The following is an 18,242-nucleotide window of genomic DNA, read 5'->3' on the forward strand; positions in this document are numbered from 1 at the left end:
TCCCTGCAGATACCAAGGAACTACTGTATATATTTCTTTATAGAGAGCCATCATATGCCTCCCTAAAATTTTTTTTTATTACTTTGTCCTAACCTTTAAGTCCCTCTCTGTCTTTCTCTCTGTTTCTCTCACTTTTACACACATACACAGGGACCAACCCGTTTTCACATATTTTTTAAGACAACCATATTTCCCTCCACATGGTGTTTTCTCTTTTACACAACAGCATATCAGATTTGCTCAAATATTTTATATATTAAAAAAGTGTTTCTTCACCTAGTTGACATCATCTTGAGAAACTCTCAGTATTGTTTTAAAAATGTAAACTCAACACCGCTGATGGCTGTCAGCATAGGTTGTTCTCATTGAAAGCATGATGAGTATACTGGCTTCATTCTGGATATCTTCTGCTGTAAAATATATGACAGCAGGCAAGTTCTTGTTAGCATTTAGACAATGGAATGTCCAGACCATATCCGAACAACAAGCCAGATGTTCTTTCCTAGGGAATGGGTTTCCTAGGGAAGGTACTCTGAGAACCTGGAGAACCAAAAGCAGATCCCAAATCAAACTTTGAAAATTAACAACAAAAAAAAAAAAAGCAGAGTCACATATGGTGTGCAAGAGTGAATGAGTTTATTAGGTCAAATACAACCGAACTTCCATAAATTTTATAGGATGAATTTATGTACTTATGAATTACTTGTTTCTAAATTATAGACATTGGACTCTATATTTTATTCATTCATTAATTTCACAGCCTGAAAGTGCTAGTCTGTCAGCCTGTGCTTGATGCCAGAGAAGGGGTGCTAACATTGCTGAGAAACTAAGAACAGCAGCTCTAAGGAGACAGTGAGACATTTGGCTTAAAAGATCTAGAAATTCATCAGATTTATCTCTAGAAGGCTGACCCACAGGTTGGTCTGTAACAAGAAGACTGGAAGCTCCTAGAAGCCACATAGGTTGGGTGGTGGAATTGGTGGAAGCCAGATCCATAGCCCAGGGAAGGGCAACCTCCAGCAACATGGCCTAAGGAATGGCAGCTTCTAGAGCCGTAGCCCAGAGAGTGGCAACTTCTAGATCCAAAGCCCAGGGAGTGGCAGCTGCTGGACCCAAAGCCCAGAGATCCAGCATAGGTCCTCTGGCAGGGACTGCAGTGGGTGAAGGTCCTGGGGTGGTAGCAGGTCCTGGACACCACACAGGAATTCTGGCATCTTGAGGGCCTGTGGAAGATCTCCTGACAGCCCCTGTAGTGAGAGGAGCCCAGATGGCAGGTCCTGGGATGGTGGAAGTTGGTGGTATAGAACAGGTTTCTGGGGTACGAAGAACCACAGAAGGAGTGTGAATAGGGCAGGTGGCCCCCAAAGGAGTGGGAGAAGTATCCAGAGTGACAGCTGTGGGACATGATGAGAGATGTGAGCTTAGCTGAGTGGATCTGAGAAGATGCTCTGAGTTTCAATGTCAAGGTCTGGACTCCAGGTTATATATACTCTTGCATCTGGGTGTGTCCAATTTCCTGATGTTCCATCTTTCTCCCTCACCTTTTATATGAGAATGTTTTTCAAGGTTATTGTTGAAGTTTATCACGTGTTCATGTAATTGCACTTTAATCTCTCTGATACACTTACCAGGAATCCACTCAATCTTTTCTGTCCCTAGAGTTTGTTGTGGTTTGACCTCAGAGTGACAGTTGATCATGTTTTTGAAGGTCTTGCTCTTATGATCTGTGTGCACACAGAGTCCTTGTTCTACCAAAAGAAATTGTATCAGTTCTTTCTTCAGTTTTATGAAGTCACCAGGAACATCAGTGGTAACTTTTCAAAATGACTCATCCTTTTTTACCTTATAAGCATATTATAGTGAATTTCTTTTAATATTATCTCTACTCAGTTAAATTTCTTTTCTCTCCATCTTGAGCTCAGGATCAGAATTAAGGAGAGCAACAACATTGTTGGTGTTCACATCAATAAACTTCCTGAATAAGAAGCTTTCCCATATTATTCTCACTAAGGAAATAATAAATAAAACACTTGTAGTGAGACTTTTAACAGAAGATTTTTTTCATGTATTTTCTTATTAGTCTATTTTGTAGCTTTTGCTTATACCCTAAATCAACACATAGAATCTATTTAAATTTTGTCTTTGTGTTTTGAATTTTTTTATTGGTAGAAAGATAATTAACTACAATATTAATATATACTTCAAAGAACATTTTGGGGATTGTTAGGAATTTCTGCAGATATTAACTTGAAGCCTTAGAACTATGTGCATATTTAACTGAAATTTGGTCAATACATGCATGAAAAAATTATCTCTCAAAAAGTTTCCTTAACTTTCTTCTAATATCCCAGTTAGAGAAGTAAGAGTGAGTCTTTAACTATGGTTTCCTTATGCAGAGTTAAGTTTCAAATACTCTGAAAAATTTAAAAGCAAATTCTAACTTGTCTCAAAAAAGAATTTATTAAGCTTATTGATACTGATATGAAAGTCTACTAAAGCCTTATTTATCTCTTCTAAGTATGTTTACATTGAATAGTGTTTGGAGTAATTCTGCGCTTCACTAATCTTCATACATTTTAAGCACAGTTTTACCTTCTGGCCTAGGAAAGAAAAAAGAAGCTAGATAATCCATACTTAGATTAATGTGGGACAAAAGCCTTCTTACCTGCTTCGTACCCATTCTTCTTCTTTTCAATCTGACGTTTGATTTGGTTTAACTAAGGGAAATGGCATTCACAATTGTCATTGAGAGAGAGCCACTCAACTAGCTAAAAATTAATTCTCTTTATTTCCATGCATGTGCGTGCTTCAGAGCATTAGTTACTTTGTTTTATGATTTTCTCACCCATACAGAATCCAATGTGTGGCATGCATTGCATGAAGTGCCCTTATGCAATACTTAAGCAATCACTCTGATTCACTGAAGTAAAATAACCTGTGCTTTATGAATGGACACCTATTAAATTTTCTACAGAAGCATGTGCCATCCCCAACATATGGTATTTTTTATAATGCCAGCCTTGAATTCCTCTGGAACTGTAAATATTACTCTTTTCTTGTTATAAAATAAAAAAAAGGAAAGAAAAAAACTTACTTTATAATATCCATAAGTTCTTGCTTTTCCAGGTCAGCTACCCATGAGAGGAAATAAACATTAAAATTACTTGAGAGTAAGTCAATTCTAATTAATACTTCCTCCACCTACCCCTAATTACATTAATAATTTTTATTAGAGTTATTTGTGTACTTTGTGCAAATGGTAATGAACAACTCATAAATATGTACCTCTGAATAAAAGAAAAAGCAAAACAAAACTAGAGTAGTTTCAGTTGTTCAGAAGTGGATTTTGGAGCTAATTAAATAGTCTATATGTGTCTTCTATATATACAGGCAAACTGTTCAATATTTGAATGTGTCAGAGGAAAAGGTGCAATACTGGAATCTTTCTTTCCTTTCTTTTTAAAAATTTCTCTTCTTCCAAGAAATTGAGAAATACTAACACTACAGAGATAAACTAGCTTTGCAGTACTCAGTACCCAAAAGTAGCTTATGATATGAACTGCTTAAAAAAGATTTTTCCAGATCATCATGTTAATGTAGCTCTGTCTTCAAGCTGACTCTTATTGAGATTTTCTCAGATTTTTGAAAACTCTTAAAATCAGGCGAAAATATTCGGTAGTAACAAAAATAGACGAAATCTCTATACTCCACTCTGTACACAGTTCTTCCTTCATACTAAATTTTATAGTCTCAAAAATTAAAGAGGCTTTATTGTTCAATCCCTGGAGTTCTTCCCCATAATAGCTGTAGTTTTCTGGATTTGGTTTTCCAAATGCATTCATCCTGAGGGGATTTATCTGTTAAAGGAGTAATATACTGAAGAATTGGATCAGTGAAGGACTCTGCAGAATCACTGGCCCACTCTGCTCTTGGCCTCTTCCTCAGATAACCAGCAAACCTTGCCTGGCCAACCTGCCTCAGTGTTTGTGATTATTCTTGAACCTGGTATCTCTCCTACCTGACTGCACCTTTTTCTACTTCAAATGGACCCATGTTGTATCTTGTGACTCAAATTCTCCCTAACTTGTATTTTGAATATAAAGGTCAGTGTATCTGCTTTCCAAATAGCTCTGCTCACAGAAGTATCTTTTTTTTTTACCACTTGCAAGAACCTACCCTGATGTTTGTCCAAAGCTGTTTGAGCAACTGGAACATCTAAATAAAATACATAGAGTAATATGGTTTTCTGTAATACCTAAAATCATAATTGTTACAATTTTGTCATATTTGTATAATGACTTTCTTTTATTAATTAAAGAAATAAAATATCAGAAGGCTGTTTCTGGTGGCCAACTTCGGTCTGGTTCTTTCCCCCCTTGCCAAAGGCATCACGTGATACCTGATATCAGTTTTCAGTAACCTTCCAGAAAATTTTCTTTTTTTTTCTTTTTGTAAGTATAGACAGTTCATTGTGTTATTATTGGGTTAAGTTGCAATAATTCTCTCTTATGGAAAATATAGGGATGATTTATTTTTATATTAAAATTATTTAGACAAACTTATTTTAAAATATCCCTATGTGGATATTTATATATTTGTACCATTTTATTTATCCTTTACTTTTTTGATTTCTTTCATTATCATAAATCATATGCCCAGAAGCATACTTGTCTATAGGTCCTTTTACCTGCTGCCTAGGGCTCTGGCAGGTGTATATTCAGAAGTAAGATAGCCAGGCATTGTGGCTATTAAAATGGCAGTCCTTGAGTGTAGGCTGACTGGATTTGAATCCATCACTTATTAGCTGTATAAACCAAACATGTTGAATTTCTATTTCTAGTTATCTTTTGCCCATTCTTCTATAGAATCATCTGAACTGTAAATTTATTTTTATATTCTATATCAGGTCTTTGTGTTTCATATGTATACTCCTTTGGTCAGTTATTTACACATTTTTTTTCCCAGTCAGCTCTATTAAGATACAATTCCTGTGTAATGAAATTCACCATTTTGAAATGTATTAATCAATGAGTTTTGACAAACAATAATGTATAGTTATGTAATCATTAACCAATCAAGATAGAATATTGCCAGAAGTTCTCACAACAATCCCTCCATACCTGAAGTTCTGTTCTTGTCTTTGAACAGTAAATGGAACTACACATCACATGACCTTTGTGTTTAGCTTCTTTTAAAGAGCATAATGCACTTGAGACATATGCTTGATGTTTCACATTTCAGTTATTCAGTATGATTTATTACTAAATGGTGATTCATTATCCATATGTCATACCACTTGATTATTCATTCACCATGAAACGAACACTTACATGATATCTAGTTCTGGGTTATTTTGGATAAAATTTCTATAAACTTGTGAATGTAAATATTTATGTAAGAGTATGTTTTTAATTCTTTTGAGTAAATTTTCTGGGGATGAGATTATTTCATATGGTAACTGTATATTTAGCATTATAAGTAACTGCCAAACTCTTTTCCACAATGGTTGTAACATTTTTGCATTCCAAACAGCAATGTATGAAAGTTTTCCTTGTTCCTTATCCTCAACAGCACTGTGTATATTGTAATTATATAATTGTTATAATAATATAATAATTACTATTTTGCTTATTGTAGTTGGCATGTAGAGGTGCACCACTGTGGTTTTAATTTGCATCTCTCTCATGATTAATAATACTTGAACGTCTTTTCATGTTCTGTTTGTGTCTCTGATGTCTTCTTTATTGATATCTTTTCAAATATTTAGACCATTTTTCTATTTGAGTTGTTTTCATGTCACTGAGTTATAATACTTCTTTATATATCCAAGATACAGTTCCTCTATCAAATATGGATGTTTCCAACATTTTTCTCCAGTGGTGGTTTGTCATGTCATATCTTATTAAAATCTTTGAAGAGTGTATGTGTGTGTTTGTGTGCGTGTATGTGTGTGTGTGTGTGTGTGTGTAATTTTGATGAAACACAAATTATCCCCAAATCTCTTAGTACATGGTATAGAATTTGGGTCAGGCCTTTTTATATTTAATATTTTGATGTCCAACCACCCTAGTAACATTCATTGAAAAGAAGACCCTTTCTCATTGAATCATCATGACACCTTTGCTAAAAGGCAGTTAATCACTCTTATATACATCTATTTCTGGAGTCAAGCTTATGTTCTCTTGATCTGTATCTCTGCCTTGGGTCAGAACCACAAGGACTTAATTACTAGAGCTTTATGGTAAACCTTAAAATCACACTGTATATTTGCATACTTTGGACTGTATTTTCAAAGTTGTTTCCCAGCTCTAATTCCTTTGAGCTTCTGTACAAATTTAAAGAGTGAGTTTATCAATTTCTGTTTTAAAAAATTCCTTGGTTGGGGATTTTGATTAGAATCATGTAAATTCTATAGCCAATTTGGGGAAAATCGGGAACTGAGTAGTCTTCTGTTCTATGGGCATGATATGCCTATTTATTTAAGTGTTCTTTAATGTCACAACACACAGTCCACAGTCCTGTATATGCTGTGTTAGTTAGATTTAGAATTACTTGGTGTTATTTATTTGGTGTTATTTTAAACAAATTTTAAAAATAAAATTTTTATTTGCTTCTCAATAAAAAATATAAATTCATTTAACCTAAAATTATATTTTTCTATGTATATATCTTATATCCTACAACTTTCATTACTTAATTTTGATCCTATCAAATATTTGTCAATTATTTCCTGTATTTTATATTAGCTATTATGTCATTTGCAAATATAGTTCTGTTTTTTTTTCTTTATAATATATATGGATATTTTTTCTTTTGTTTTTATTGTTCTAGACAAAACCTTCCAGGAAAAGGAGAGACATCATTGCCTTGTCTCTGATCCAGCTGATGAAATCCTTTTCAAAATTTTTTTATTAGTAAATCTTATCGAGAAGGCATATATTATCTTACTAGAAACATTGTTATGTATTTACTAAGATGACTGCATAGCTATTTTTTCTTTTCCCTGTAAACATGACAAATTGTGCTTTTTGATTTTGAAAGCCAAACTTAGTTGCTTTCCTGGGGATGGCCTCCTTGGTCATGATGCCTACTGTATTTTAATATATTGCTAGATTAGATTTACAGACTTTTTCCTGAGGAGTTTGTGATAGTGCATAAGGGATATTGGTTTAGAATATTTTTATAATATTGTATATATATGGTTTTCTGTCAGAGTGGTGGTATTGATCTCATAATATGAGTTGAAAAGTTTTTATGCTTTCATTTTCTGAAAGATTTTATGCAGAATTGATTTTTCGCAATAATTTTGAATAATTTGCAAGTAAAGCCATCTTGGCTTGAAAGTTTCTTTGTTGGAAGGGTTATACCTATTAATTTACCTACTCTCTTATAGGCTTAAGGATCTTCAGGCACCTAAATATTTTTGAATGAATTCTGTTCATTTGGGAATTTTTAAAATGGGAATTGTCCCATTTTACCTATGATGTGACTGTGAGTGGCCTCAGGGTCCAGCAGCAGTGCTCATATCTGCTTGGTCTGTAAAAATGATAGAAGTTGTGACAACCTGTCTCTCAATCCCAGGAGCAGTATAAATTATTATTACTAGGGAAACCCTAGCCAGAAAGCAAGGCACATTCAATTATGTTGGATCGGCATAAATGGAGTCTAGAAAAGATGAAATCAACAGCTTCATATTTACCATCCTGTACTATGTTGTCTTTATGTTAATCATTGCTACCATAGTACTGTAGCTGTCATTTCTCAAATATTTATTGAAATAAAATTTTATCATTTATCTTTGTTTAAAAATATTAAAGAGTCCAACATATTAACATTGATAGCCTGAAACTCGAATATTTGCTTCAGTTGAACAAAGCTACGATTCTCTTCTTCTGTGGTTTTGCGTGGACATCATGACCACCTTTCTGCCTCTCTGTGCCTCATTCAGCAGTATCCTATTCAGATGGCAGAGGTGGGATAGGTTTCTTCTGGCTTAAGTAGAGTTCATCGCCTGAGTGCTGGATGGACCACCCAACTGTCAGAGGCTAGTCCTGTCTTCTCTGGTATGCTTCTTAGTTTATCCAGAGGCTTCTAAGAAAATTGGGAAACATTTAGTTCATTTGTTTCCAAAACTTATTCTCCAAATATTTATCTGAAAAAATGTCAAAGATTACACAACCTGGCCGAAAGAAAGAAAGAAAGAAAAGAAAAGAAAAGAAAAGAAAAGAAAAGAAAAGAAAAGAAAAGAAAAGAAAAGAAAAACAGCTTAGAGGACCAAACAGGGAGCCATCATTGCAGTCAACTTTCCTTTTTTTTTTTTTTAATTCAGCACTGTAGCAAACAAAATAAAAAACAAAATAAATTCAATTTGAAAAAAAAAAAAACAACCAAATCCTGAAACTTACTGGGAATTGAGCAATGCACAAAGATATTTAACCAAATTAGATGTTTCTACCTAACAAGTAAATGCCAGTGTTTAAAACCACTCATCACAATGTGTGATTTTTTTTACACTGATAGAGATGAGGTTTAATATATTAGAATGGAAACAAAACCAAATTACACCTCTCTACTTTTGCTCTCACATATATCAGAGGCAGGAACAGGAGGCTTCTGAAGGTCCTTATAATTGTAGCATTCTGTGACTCTAACATAAAAATCAAGTTTTTAAATTTTATTTTCTATAATGAGACCATTAAAAAGAGCAGTCCACACTGCTGGGACTTTTAACTAACAGGCATTCCAGACCCTTGGGATCAGGATTGCTTGATTACCAGAATGTCACCCTCAGGGTCCCTCATTTGGCTTCTTCATCTTTTGGATCTTCTGGGCTTTTGTGTTTTAGCATAATTTCTTGAAAGAGTTAAGTACTTAGATTATATATGTACAATTATTTGTATGCATATAATTTTATAATTATGTATTATTTTAGTCAGGTTTTTTTGCTGCTGTTACCAAAAGACTTAGCAAAAACAATTTTGGAGGAGGAAAAGTTTATTTGGCTCTTGCAGTTTCCGAGGTCTCAGTCCACAGATGGCCTACTCCATTCCTTTGGGCTGGAGATGAGTCAGAACATCAAGGCAGAAGAGTATGGTGGAGAAAGGGACTCAGAATAACACCAGGAAGCACAGAGACAGCTCCCTTTCCCAGAACAAAATATATACCTCAAAGGCATGCCCCCCAGTGACCCACCTCCTCCAACCACACCCTGCCTGCCTACAGCTACCACCCAGTAAATCCCTATCCAGATTTAATGCACTGATTAGGTTAAAACTCATAACCAATCCTTTCATCATTAAACGTCTTTACACTGTGTTAAACATGAGCTTTAGAGAGACATTTTATATCTAAAACATTACATATAATCTATATATATCTGACTGCATATATATAGATTATATATGATTTTTGTTGCACAATAATCTGTTTGCTGTGAGAATTAACCCACTTAAATTGCCTGAGAATATGCTTCCACAAGAAATGATACATATTTCTAGATCTCTAGCATTATTGGGTGTATATCCTGTGCATATTATGAAACCTCTCAAAAATTCAATTTCCTTTAATGTAGAAAAGATAATGACAGTTTTTATACCACAGGGTTACATGAGGGAAAATGATATGTGAAACAACTTGAAGAGGTTCTTGACTATAAAAATCACTTTATAAATGTTAACTATTGTTAGCCTGTAAATGTATACACATTATGGCGGAAAGATAAATGCTTATGGATGCCTTGACCTAAGTCTGATTGGGTGAGCCTGAAACATTATTTTAAGAATTTTAGATCTAAATACTCATTCTCTAAATTCCTAAATATTTTAAGTATCCACTAAAGTACACAAGCCCAGATGGATTCACTTGCAAATTATTCAAAATTATTGCGAAAAATCAATTCTGCATAAAATCGTTCAAAAAAATGAAAACATAAAAACTTTTCAACTCATATTATGAGATCAATACCACCACTCTGACAGAAAACCATATATATATACAATATTATAAAAATATTCTAAACCAATATCCCTTATGCACTATCACAAACTCCTCAGGAAAAAGTCTGTAAATCTAATCTAGCAATATATTAAAATACAGTAGGCATCATGACCAAGGAGGCCATCCCCAGGAAAGCAACTAAGTTTGGCTTTCAAAATCAAAAAGCACAATTTGTCATGTTTACAGGGAAAAGAAAAAATAGCTATGCAGTCATCTTAGTAAATACATAACAATGTTTCTAGTAAGATAATATATGCCTTCTCGATAAGATTTACTAATAAAAAAATTTTGAAAAGGATTTCATCAGCTGGATCAGAGACAAGGCAATGATGTCTCTCCTTTTCCTGGAAGGTTTTGTCTAGAACAATAAAAACAAAAGAAAAAATATCCATATATATTATAAAGAAAAAAAAACAGAACTATATTTGCAAATGACATAATAGCTAATATAAAATACAGGAAATAATTGACAAATATTTGATAGGATCAAAATTAAGTAATGAAAGTTGTAGGATATAAGATATATACATAGAAAAATATAATTTTAGGTTAAATGAATTTATATTTTTTATTGAGAAGCAAATAAAAATTTTATTTTTAAAATTTGTTTAAAATAACACCAAATAAATAACACCAAGTAATTCTAAATCTAACTAACACAGCATATACAGGACTGTGGACTGTGTGTTGTGACATTAAAGAACACTTAAATAAATAGGCATATCATGCCCATAGAACAGAAGACTACTCAGTTCCCGATTTTCCCCAAATTGGCTATAGAATTTACATGATTCTAATCAAAATCCCCAACCAAGGAATTTTTTAAAACAGAAATTGATAAACTCACTCTTTAAATTTGTACAGAAGCTCAAAGGAATTAGAGCTGGGAAACAACTTTGAAAATACAGTCCAAAGTATGCAAATATACAGTGTGATTTTAAGGTTTACCATAAAGCTCTAGTAATTAAGTCCTTGTGGTTCTGACCCAAGGCAGAGATACAGATCAAGAGAACATAAGCTTGACTCCAGAAATAGATGTATATAAGAGTGATTAACTGCCTTTTAGCAAAGGTGTCATGATGATTCAATGAGAAAGGGTCTTCTTTTCAATGAATGTTACTAGGGTGGTTGGACATCAAAATATTAAATATAAAAAGGCCTGACCCAAATTCTATACCATGTACTAAGAGATTTGGGGATAATTTGTGTTTCATCAAAATTACACACACACACACACACACACACATACACGCACACAAACACACACATACACTCTTCAAAGATTTTAATAAGATATGACATGACAAACCACCACTGGAGAAAAATGTTGGAAACATCCATATTTGATAGAGGAACTGTATCTTGGATATATAAAGAAGTATTATAACTCAGTGACATGAAAACAACTCAAATAGAAAAATGGTCTAAATATTTGAAAAGATATCAATAAAGAAGACATCAGAGACACAAACAGAACATGAAAAGACGTTCAAGTATTATTAATCATGAGAGAGATGCAAATTAAAACCACAGTGGTGCACCTCTACATGCCAACTACAATAAGCAAAATAGTAATTATTATATTATTATAACAATTATATAATTACAATATACACAGTGCTGTTGAGGATAAGGAACAAGGAAAACTTTCATACATTGCTGTTTGGAATGCAAAAATGTTACAACCATTGTGGAAAAGAGTTTGGCAGTTACTTATAATGCTAAATATACAGTTACCATATGAAATAATCTCATCCCCAGAAAATTTACTCAAAAGAATTAAAAACATACTCTTACATAAATATTTACATTCACAAGTTTATAGAAATTTTATCCAAAATAACCCAGAACTAGATATCATGTAAGTGTTCGTTTCATGGTGAATGAATAATCAAGTGGTATGACATATGGATAATGAATCACCATTTAGTAATAAATCATACTGAATAACTGAAATGTGAAACATCAAGCATATGTCTCAAGTGCATTATGCTCTTTAAAAGAAGCTAAACACAAAGGTCATGTGATGTGTAGTTCCATTTACTGTTCAAAGACAAGAACAGAACTTCAGGTATGGAGGGATTGTTGTGAGAACTTCTGGCAATATTCTATCTTGATTGGTTAATGATTACATAACTATACATTATTGTTTGTCAAAACTCATTGATTAATACATTTCAAAATGGTGAATTTCATTACACAGGAATTGTATCTTAATAGAGCTGACTGGGAAAAAAAATGTGTAAATAACTGACCAAAGGAGTATACATATGAAACACAAAGACCTGATATAGAATATAAAAATAAATTTACAGTTCAGATGATTCTATAGAAGAATGGGCAAAAGATAACTAGAAATAGAAATTCAACATGTTTGGTTTATACAGCTAATAAGTGATGGATTCAAATCCAGTCAGCCTACACTCAAGGACTGCCATTTTAATAGCCACAATGCCTGGCTATCTTACTTCTGAATATACACCTGCCAGAGCCCTAGGCAGCAGGTAAAAGGACCTATAGACAAGTATGCTTCTGGGCATATGATTTATGATAATGAAAGAAATCAAAAAAGTAAAGGATAAATAAAATGGTACAAATATATAAATATCCACATAGGGATATTTTAAAATAAGTTTGTCTAAATAATTTTAATATAAAAATAAATCATCCCTATATTTTCCATAAGAGAGAATTATTGCAACTTAACCCAATAATAACACAATGAACTGTCTATACTTACAAAAAGAAAAAAAAAGAAAATTTTCTGGAAGGTTACTGAAAACTGATATCAGGTATCACGTGATGCCTTTGGCAAGGGGGGAAAGAACCAGACCGAAGTTGGCCACCAGAAACAGCCTTCTGATATTTTATTTCTTTAATTAATAAAAGAAAGTCATTATACAAATATGACAAAATTGTAACAATTATGATTTTAGGTATTACAGAAAACCATATTACTCTATGTATTTTATTTAGATGTTCCAGTTGCTCAAACAGCTTTGGACAAACATCAGGGTAGGTTCTTGCAAGTGGTAAAAAAAAAAGATACTTCTGTGAGCAGAGCTATTTGGAAAGCAGATACACTGACCTTTATATTCAAAATACAAGTTAGGGAGAATTTGAGTCACAAGATACAACATGGGTCCATTTGAAGTAGAAAAAGGTGCAGTCAGGTAGGAGAGATACCAGGTTCAAGAATAATCACAAACACTGAGGCAGGTTGGCCAGGCAAGGTTTGCTGGTTATCTGAGGAAGAGGCCAAGAGCAGAGTGGGCCAGTGATTCTGCAGAGTCCTTCACTGATCCAATTCTTCAGTATATTACTCCTTTAACAGATAAATCCCCTCAGGATGAATGCATTTGGAAAACCAAATCCAGAAAACTACAGCTATTATGGGGAAGAACTCCAGGGATTGAACAATAAAGCCTCTTTAATTTTTGAGACTATAAAATTTAGTATGAAGGAAGAACTGTGTACAGAGTGGAGTATAGAGATTTCGTCTATTTTTGTTACTACCGAATATTTTCGCCTGATTTTAAGAGTTTTCAAAAATCTGAGAAAATCTCAATAAGAGTCAGCTTGAAGACAGAGCTACATTAACATGATGATCTGGAAAAATCTTTTTTAAGCAGTTCATATCATAAGCTACTTTTGGGTACTGAGTACTGCAAAGCTAGTTTATCTCTGTAGTGTTAGTATTTCTCAATTTCTTGGAAGAAGAGAAATTTTTAAAAAGAAAGGAAAGAAAGATTCCAGTATTGCACCTTTTCCTCTGACACATTCAAATATTGAACAGTTTGCCTGTATATATAGAAGACACATATAGACTATTTAATTAGCTCCAAAATCCACTTCTGAACAACTGAAACTACTCTAGTTTTGTTTTGCTTTTTCTTTTATTCAGAGGTACATATTTATGAGTTGTTCATTACCATTTGCACAAAGTACACAAATAACTCTAATAAAAATTATTAATGTAATTAGGGGTAGGTGGAGGAAGTATTAATTAGAATTGACTTACTCTCAAGTAATTTTAATGTTTATTTCCTCTCATGGGTAGCTGACCTGGAAAAGCAAGAACTTATGGATATTATAAAGTAAGTTTTTTTCTTTCCTTTTTTTTATTTTATAACAAGAAAAGAGTAATATTTACAGTTCCAGAGGAATTCAAGGCTGGCATTATAAAAAATACCATATGTTGGGGATGGCACATGCTTCTGTAGAAAATTTAATAGGTGTCCATTCATAAAGCACAGGTTATTTTACTTCAGTGAATCAGAGTGATTGCTTAAGTATTGCATAAGGGCACTTCATGCAATGCATGCCACACATTGGATTCTGTATGGGTGAGAAAATCATAAAACAAAGTAACTAATGCTCTGAAGCACGCACATGCATGGAAATAAAGAGAATTAATTTTTAGCTAGTTGAGTGGCTCTCTCTCAATGACAATTGTGAATGCCATTTCCCTTAGTTAAACCAAATCAAACGTCAGATTGAAAAGAAGAAGAATGGGTACGAAGCAGGTAAGAAGGCTTTTGTCCCACATTAATCTAAGTATGGATTATCTAGCTTCTTTTTTCTTTCCTAGGCCAGAAGGTAAAACTGTGCTTAAAATGTATGAAGATTAGTGAAGCGCAGAATTACTCCAAACACTATTCAATGTAAACATACTTAGAAGAGATAAATAAGGCTTTAGTAGACTTTCATATCAGTATCAATAAGCTTAATAAATTCTTTTTTGAGACAAGTTAGAATTTGCTTTTAAATTTTTCAGAGTATTTGAAACTTAACTCTGCATAAGGAAACCATAGTTAAAGACTCACTCTTACTTCTCTAACTGGGATATTAGAAGAAAGTTAAGGAAACTTTTTGAGAGATAATTTTTTCATGCATGTATTGACCAAATTTCAGTTAAATATGCACATAGTTCTAAGGCTTCAAGTTAATATCTGCAGAAATTCCTAACAATCCCCAAAATGTTCTTTGAAGTATATATTAATATTGTAGTTAATTATCTTTCTACCAATAAAAAAATTCAAAACACAAAGACAAAATTTAAATAGATTCTATGTGTTGATTTAGGGTATAAGCAAAAGCTACAAAATAGACTAATAAGAAAATACATGAAAAAAATCTTCTGTTAAAAGTCTCACTACAAGTGTTTTATTTATTATTTCCTTAGTGAGAATAATATGGGAAAGCTTCTTATTCAGGAAGTTTATTGATGTGAACACCAACAATGTTGTTGCTCTCCTTAATTCTGATCCTGAGCTCAAGATGGAGAGAAAAGAAATTTAACTGAGTAGAGATAATATTAAAAGAAATTCACTATAATATGCTTATAAGGTAAAAAAGGATGAGTCATTTTGAAAAGTTACCACTGATGTTCCTGGTGACTTCATAAAACTGAAGAAAGAACTGATACAATTTCTTTTGGTAGAACAAGGACTCTGTGTGCACACAGATCATAAGAGCAAGACCTTCAAAAACATGATCAACTGTCACTCTGAGGTCAAACCACAACAAACTCTAGGGACAGAAAAGATTGAGTGGATTCCTGGTAAGTGTATCAGAGAGATTAAAGTGCAATTACATGAACACGTGATAAACTTCAACAATAACCTTGAAAAACATTCTCATATAAAAGGTGAGGGAGAAAGATGGAACATCAGGAAATTGGACACACCCAGATGCAAGAGTATATATAACCTGGAGTCCAGACCTTGACATTGAAACTCAGAGCATCTTCTCAGATCCACTCAGCTAAGCTCACATCTCTCATCATGTCCCACAGCTGTCACTCTGGATACTTCTCCCACTCCTTTGGGGGCCACCTGCCCTATTCACACTCCTTCTGTGGTTCTTCGTACCCCAGAAACCTGTTCTATACCACCAACTTCCACCATCCCAGGACCTGCCATCTGGGCTCCTCTCACTACAGGGGCTGTCAGGAGATCTTCCACAGGCCCTCAAGATGCCAGAATTCCTGTGTGGTGTCCAGGACCTGCTACCACCCCAGGACCTTCACCCACTGCAGTCCCTGCCAGAGGACCTATGCTGGATCTCTGGGCTTTGGGTCCAGCAGCTGCCACTCCCTGGGCTTTGGATCTAGAAGTTGCCACTCTCTGGGCTACGGCTCTAGAAGCTGCCATTCCTTAGGCCATGTTGCTGGAGGTTGCCCTTCCCTGGGCTATGGATCTGGCTTCCACCAATTCCACCACCCAACCTATGTGGCTTCTAGGAGCTTCCAGTCTTCTTGTTACAGACCAACCTGTGGGTCAGCCTTCTAGAGATAAATCTGATGAATTTCTAGATCTTTTAAGCCAAATGTCTCACTGTCTCCTTAGAGCTGCTGTTCTTAGTTTCTCAGCAATGTTAGCACCCCTTCTCTGGCATCAAGCACAGGCTGACAGACTAGCACTTTCAGGCTGTGAAATTAATGAATGAATAAAATATAGAGTCCAATGTCTATAATTTAGAAACAAGTAATTCATAAGTACATAAATTCATCCTATAAAATTTATGGAAGTTCGGTTGTATTTGACCTAATAAACTCATTCACTCTTGCACACCATATGTGACTCTGCTTTTTTTTTTTTTGTTGTTAATTTTCAAAGTTTGATTTGGGATCTGCTTTTGGTTCTCCAGGTTCTCAGAGTACCTTCCCTAGGAAACCCATTCCCTAGGAAAGAACATCTGGCTTGTTGTTCGGATATGGTCTGGACATTCCATTGTCTAAATGCTAACAAGAACTTGCCTGCTGTCATATATTTTACAGCAGAAGATATCCAGAATGAAGCCAGTATACTCATCATGCTTTCAATGAGAACAACCTATGCTGACAGCCATCAGCGGTGTTGAGTTTACATTTTTAAAACAATACTGAGAGTTTCTCAAGATGATGTCAACTAGGTGAAGAAACACTTTTTTAATATATAAAATATTTGAGCAAATCTGATATGCTGTTGTGTAAAAGAGAAAACACCATGTGGAGGGAAATATGGTTGTCTTAAAAAATATGTGAAAACGGGTTGGTCCCTGTGTATGTGTGTAAAAGTGAGAGAAACAGAGAGAAAGACAGAGAGGGACTTAAAGGTTAGGACAAAGTAATAAAAAAAAATTTTAGGGAGGCATATGATGGCTCTCTATAAAGAAATATATACAGTAGTTCCTTGGTATCTGCAGGGAATTAGTTTCAGAAAGTCTCACAACACCAAACTGCTTAAATGCTTAAGCCCCTTAAATAAAATGGTCTAAAATGGCTTAGTATTTTCATCTAAACATGCAATCCTCTTGTATACTTTAGATCATCTCTAGGTTACTCATAATACCTAATACAATATAAATATGTATTACACTGAACTGTTTAAGAAATGATGAGCAGACATAAAAGTTCATACACATATGGTAGAGACACAATTTTTTTCAAAACTATTTTCAATACACAGTTGACTAAACCTACAGATGGGGAACACACATATATGAGAGGTTGGCTATACTTATGATTTATAAATATATATAATTATTATGACTTGGGTGCTTTTTGGGCTACTGAATCCTTCAAAAGTTAGAGGAGGTTTTGCTTTGGATTAGATCTAGTGTTCTAAATCTTAAAACCAGTGTTTCCTTGGGATCCAGTGCTTAACTGCAACAGTGAGAATAAAAATTAATCATTGTAGAACTTCATTCAGATCTGAGAAGTACATCCTTTATGTTTCTTTTAATTTTGAGTCAATTTTTTCCTAGGCTGATTATAGTGTGAAAATTTAGGTAAAAAGATCGCCATAATGATTTAGTAATAACTCTTCACAAGTGGGAGAATAATTACCAAAGATTATAATTTACTCCAATGCTATGAGTGTTCACAGCTTTGTATGCCTAACACCTTTTCCTGGAGTGTTTTCTAACTGGACCTGAGAAGAGAAGGCATCCCTTTTTCATGCTATGTGGGTTGAGCATGGAGGTGTGGGATCGAGGCCCTCTGTGCACAGAACCCTGCTCAGAGATAGAATAGGAGAGAACACAGAAACAAAGAGTAAAGCTCGCGGTGACCTAGGATCCTCTGGTTGCCATCATCTCTCAAGACACCTTTATTTATCCTTCCTGTGCCTTGATTATATGGGCCAAAAAAAATTCCTCTTTTGGTTTAAACAAATTAAAATAAAATAGGATTTGTGTCACTCACATTTAAAGAGTCATAATTAATAAGAATATGCCATCTGGCATAGACTTACTCATGGACT

The 18,242-nt window shown here is 34.1% G+C and overlaps 2 protein-coding genes across 2 annotated transcripts; one reads left to right on the plus strand and one right to left on the minus strand.

The window, feature by feature from the left end:
• Positions 1-898: 898 nt before the first annotated feature.
• Positions 899-1,405, minus strand: LOC144253259 (keratin-associated protein 13-1-like). The gene has a single exon (XM_077795040.1). The coding sequence runs from the start codon at positions 1,403-1,405 to the stop codon at positions 899-901; it is 507 nt and encodes a 168-aa protein (XP_077651166.1).
• Positions 1,406-15,782: 14,377 nt separating this feature from the next.
• On the plus strand, positions 15,783-16,289 carry LOC144253431 (keratin-associated protein 13-1-like). Its single transcript, XM_077795547.1, has one exon. The coding sequence runs from the start codon at positions 15,783-15,785 to the stop codon at positions 16,287-16,289; it is 507 nt and encodes a 168-aa protein (XP_077651673.1).
• Positions 16,290-18,242: the final 1,953 nt, after the last annotated feature.

This window comes from Urocitellus parryii, chromosome 2 (genome assembly GCF_045843805.1).
Source record: "Urocitellus parryii isolate mUroPar1 chromosome 2, mUroPar1.hap1, whole genome shotgun sequence".
Taxonomy (NCBI): Eukaryota; Metazoa; Chordata; class Mammalia; order Rodentia; family Sciuridae; genus Urocitellus; species Urocitellus parryii.

What these genes read in the sequence shown, in the direction of transcription:
- LOC144253431 (XM_077795547.1), top strand. Translation starts at nt 15,783, where the DNA reads ATGTCCCACAGCTGTCACTCTGGATACTTCTCCCACTCCTTTGGGGGC.
- LOC144253259 (XM_077795040.1), bottom strand. Translation starts at nt 1,405, where the DNA reads ATGTCCCACAGCTGTCACTCTGGATACTTCTCCCACTCCTTTGGGGGC.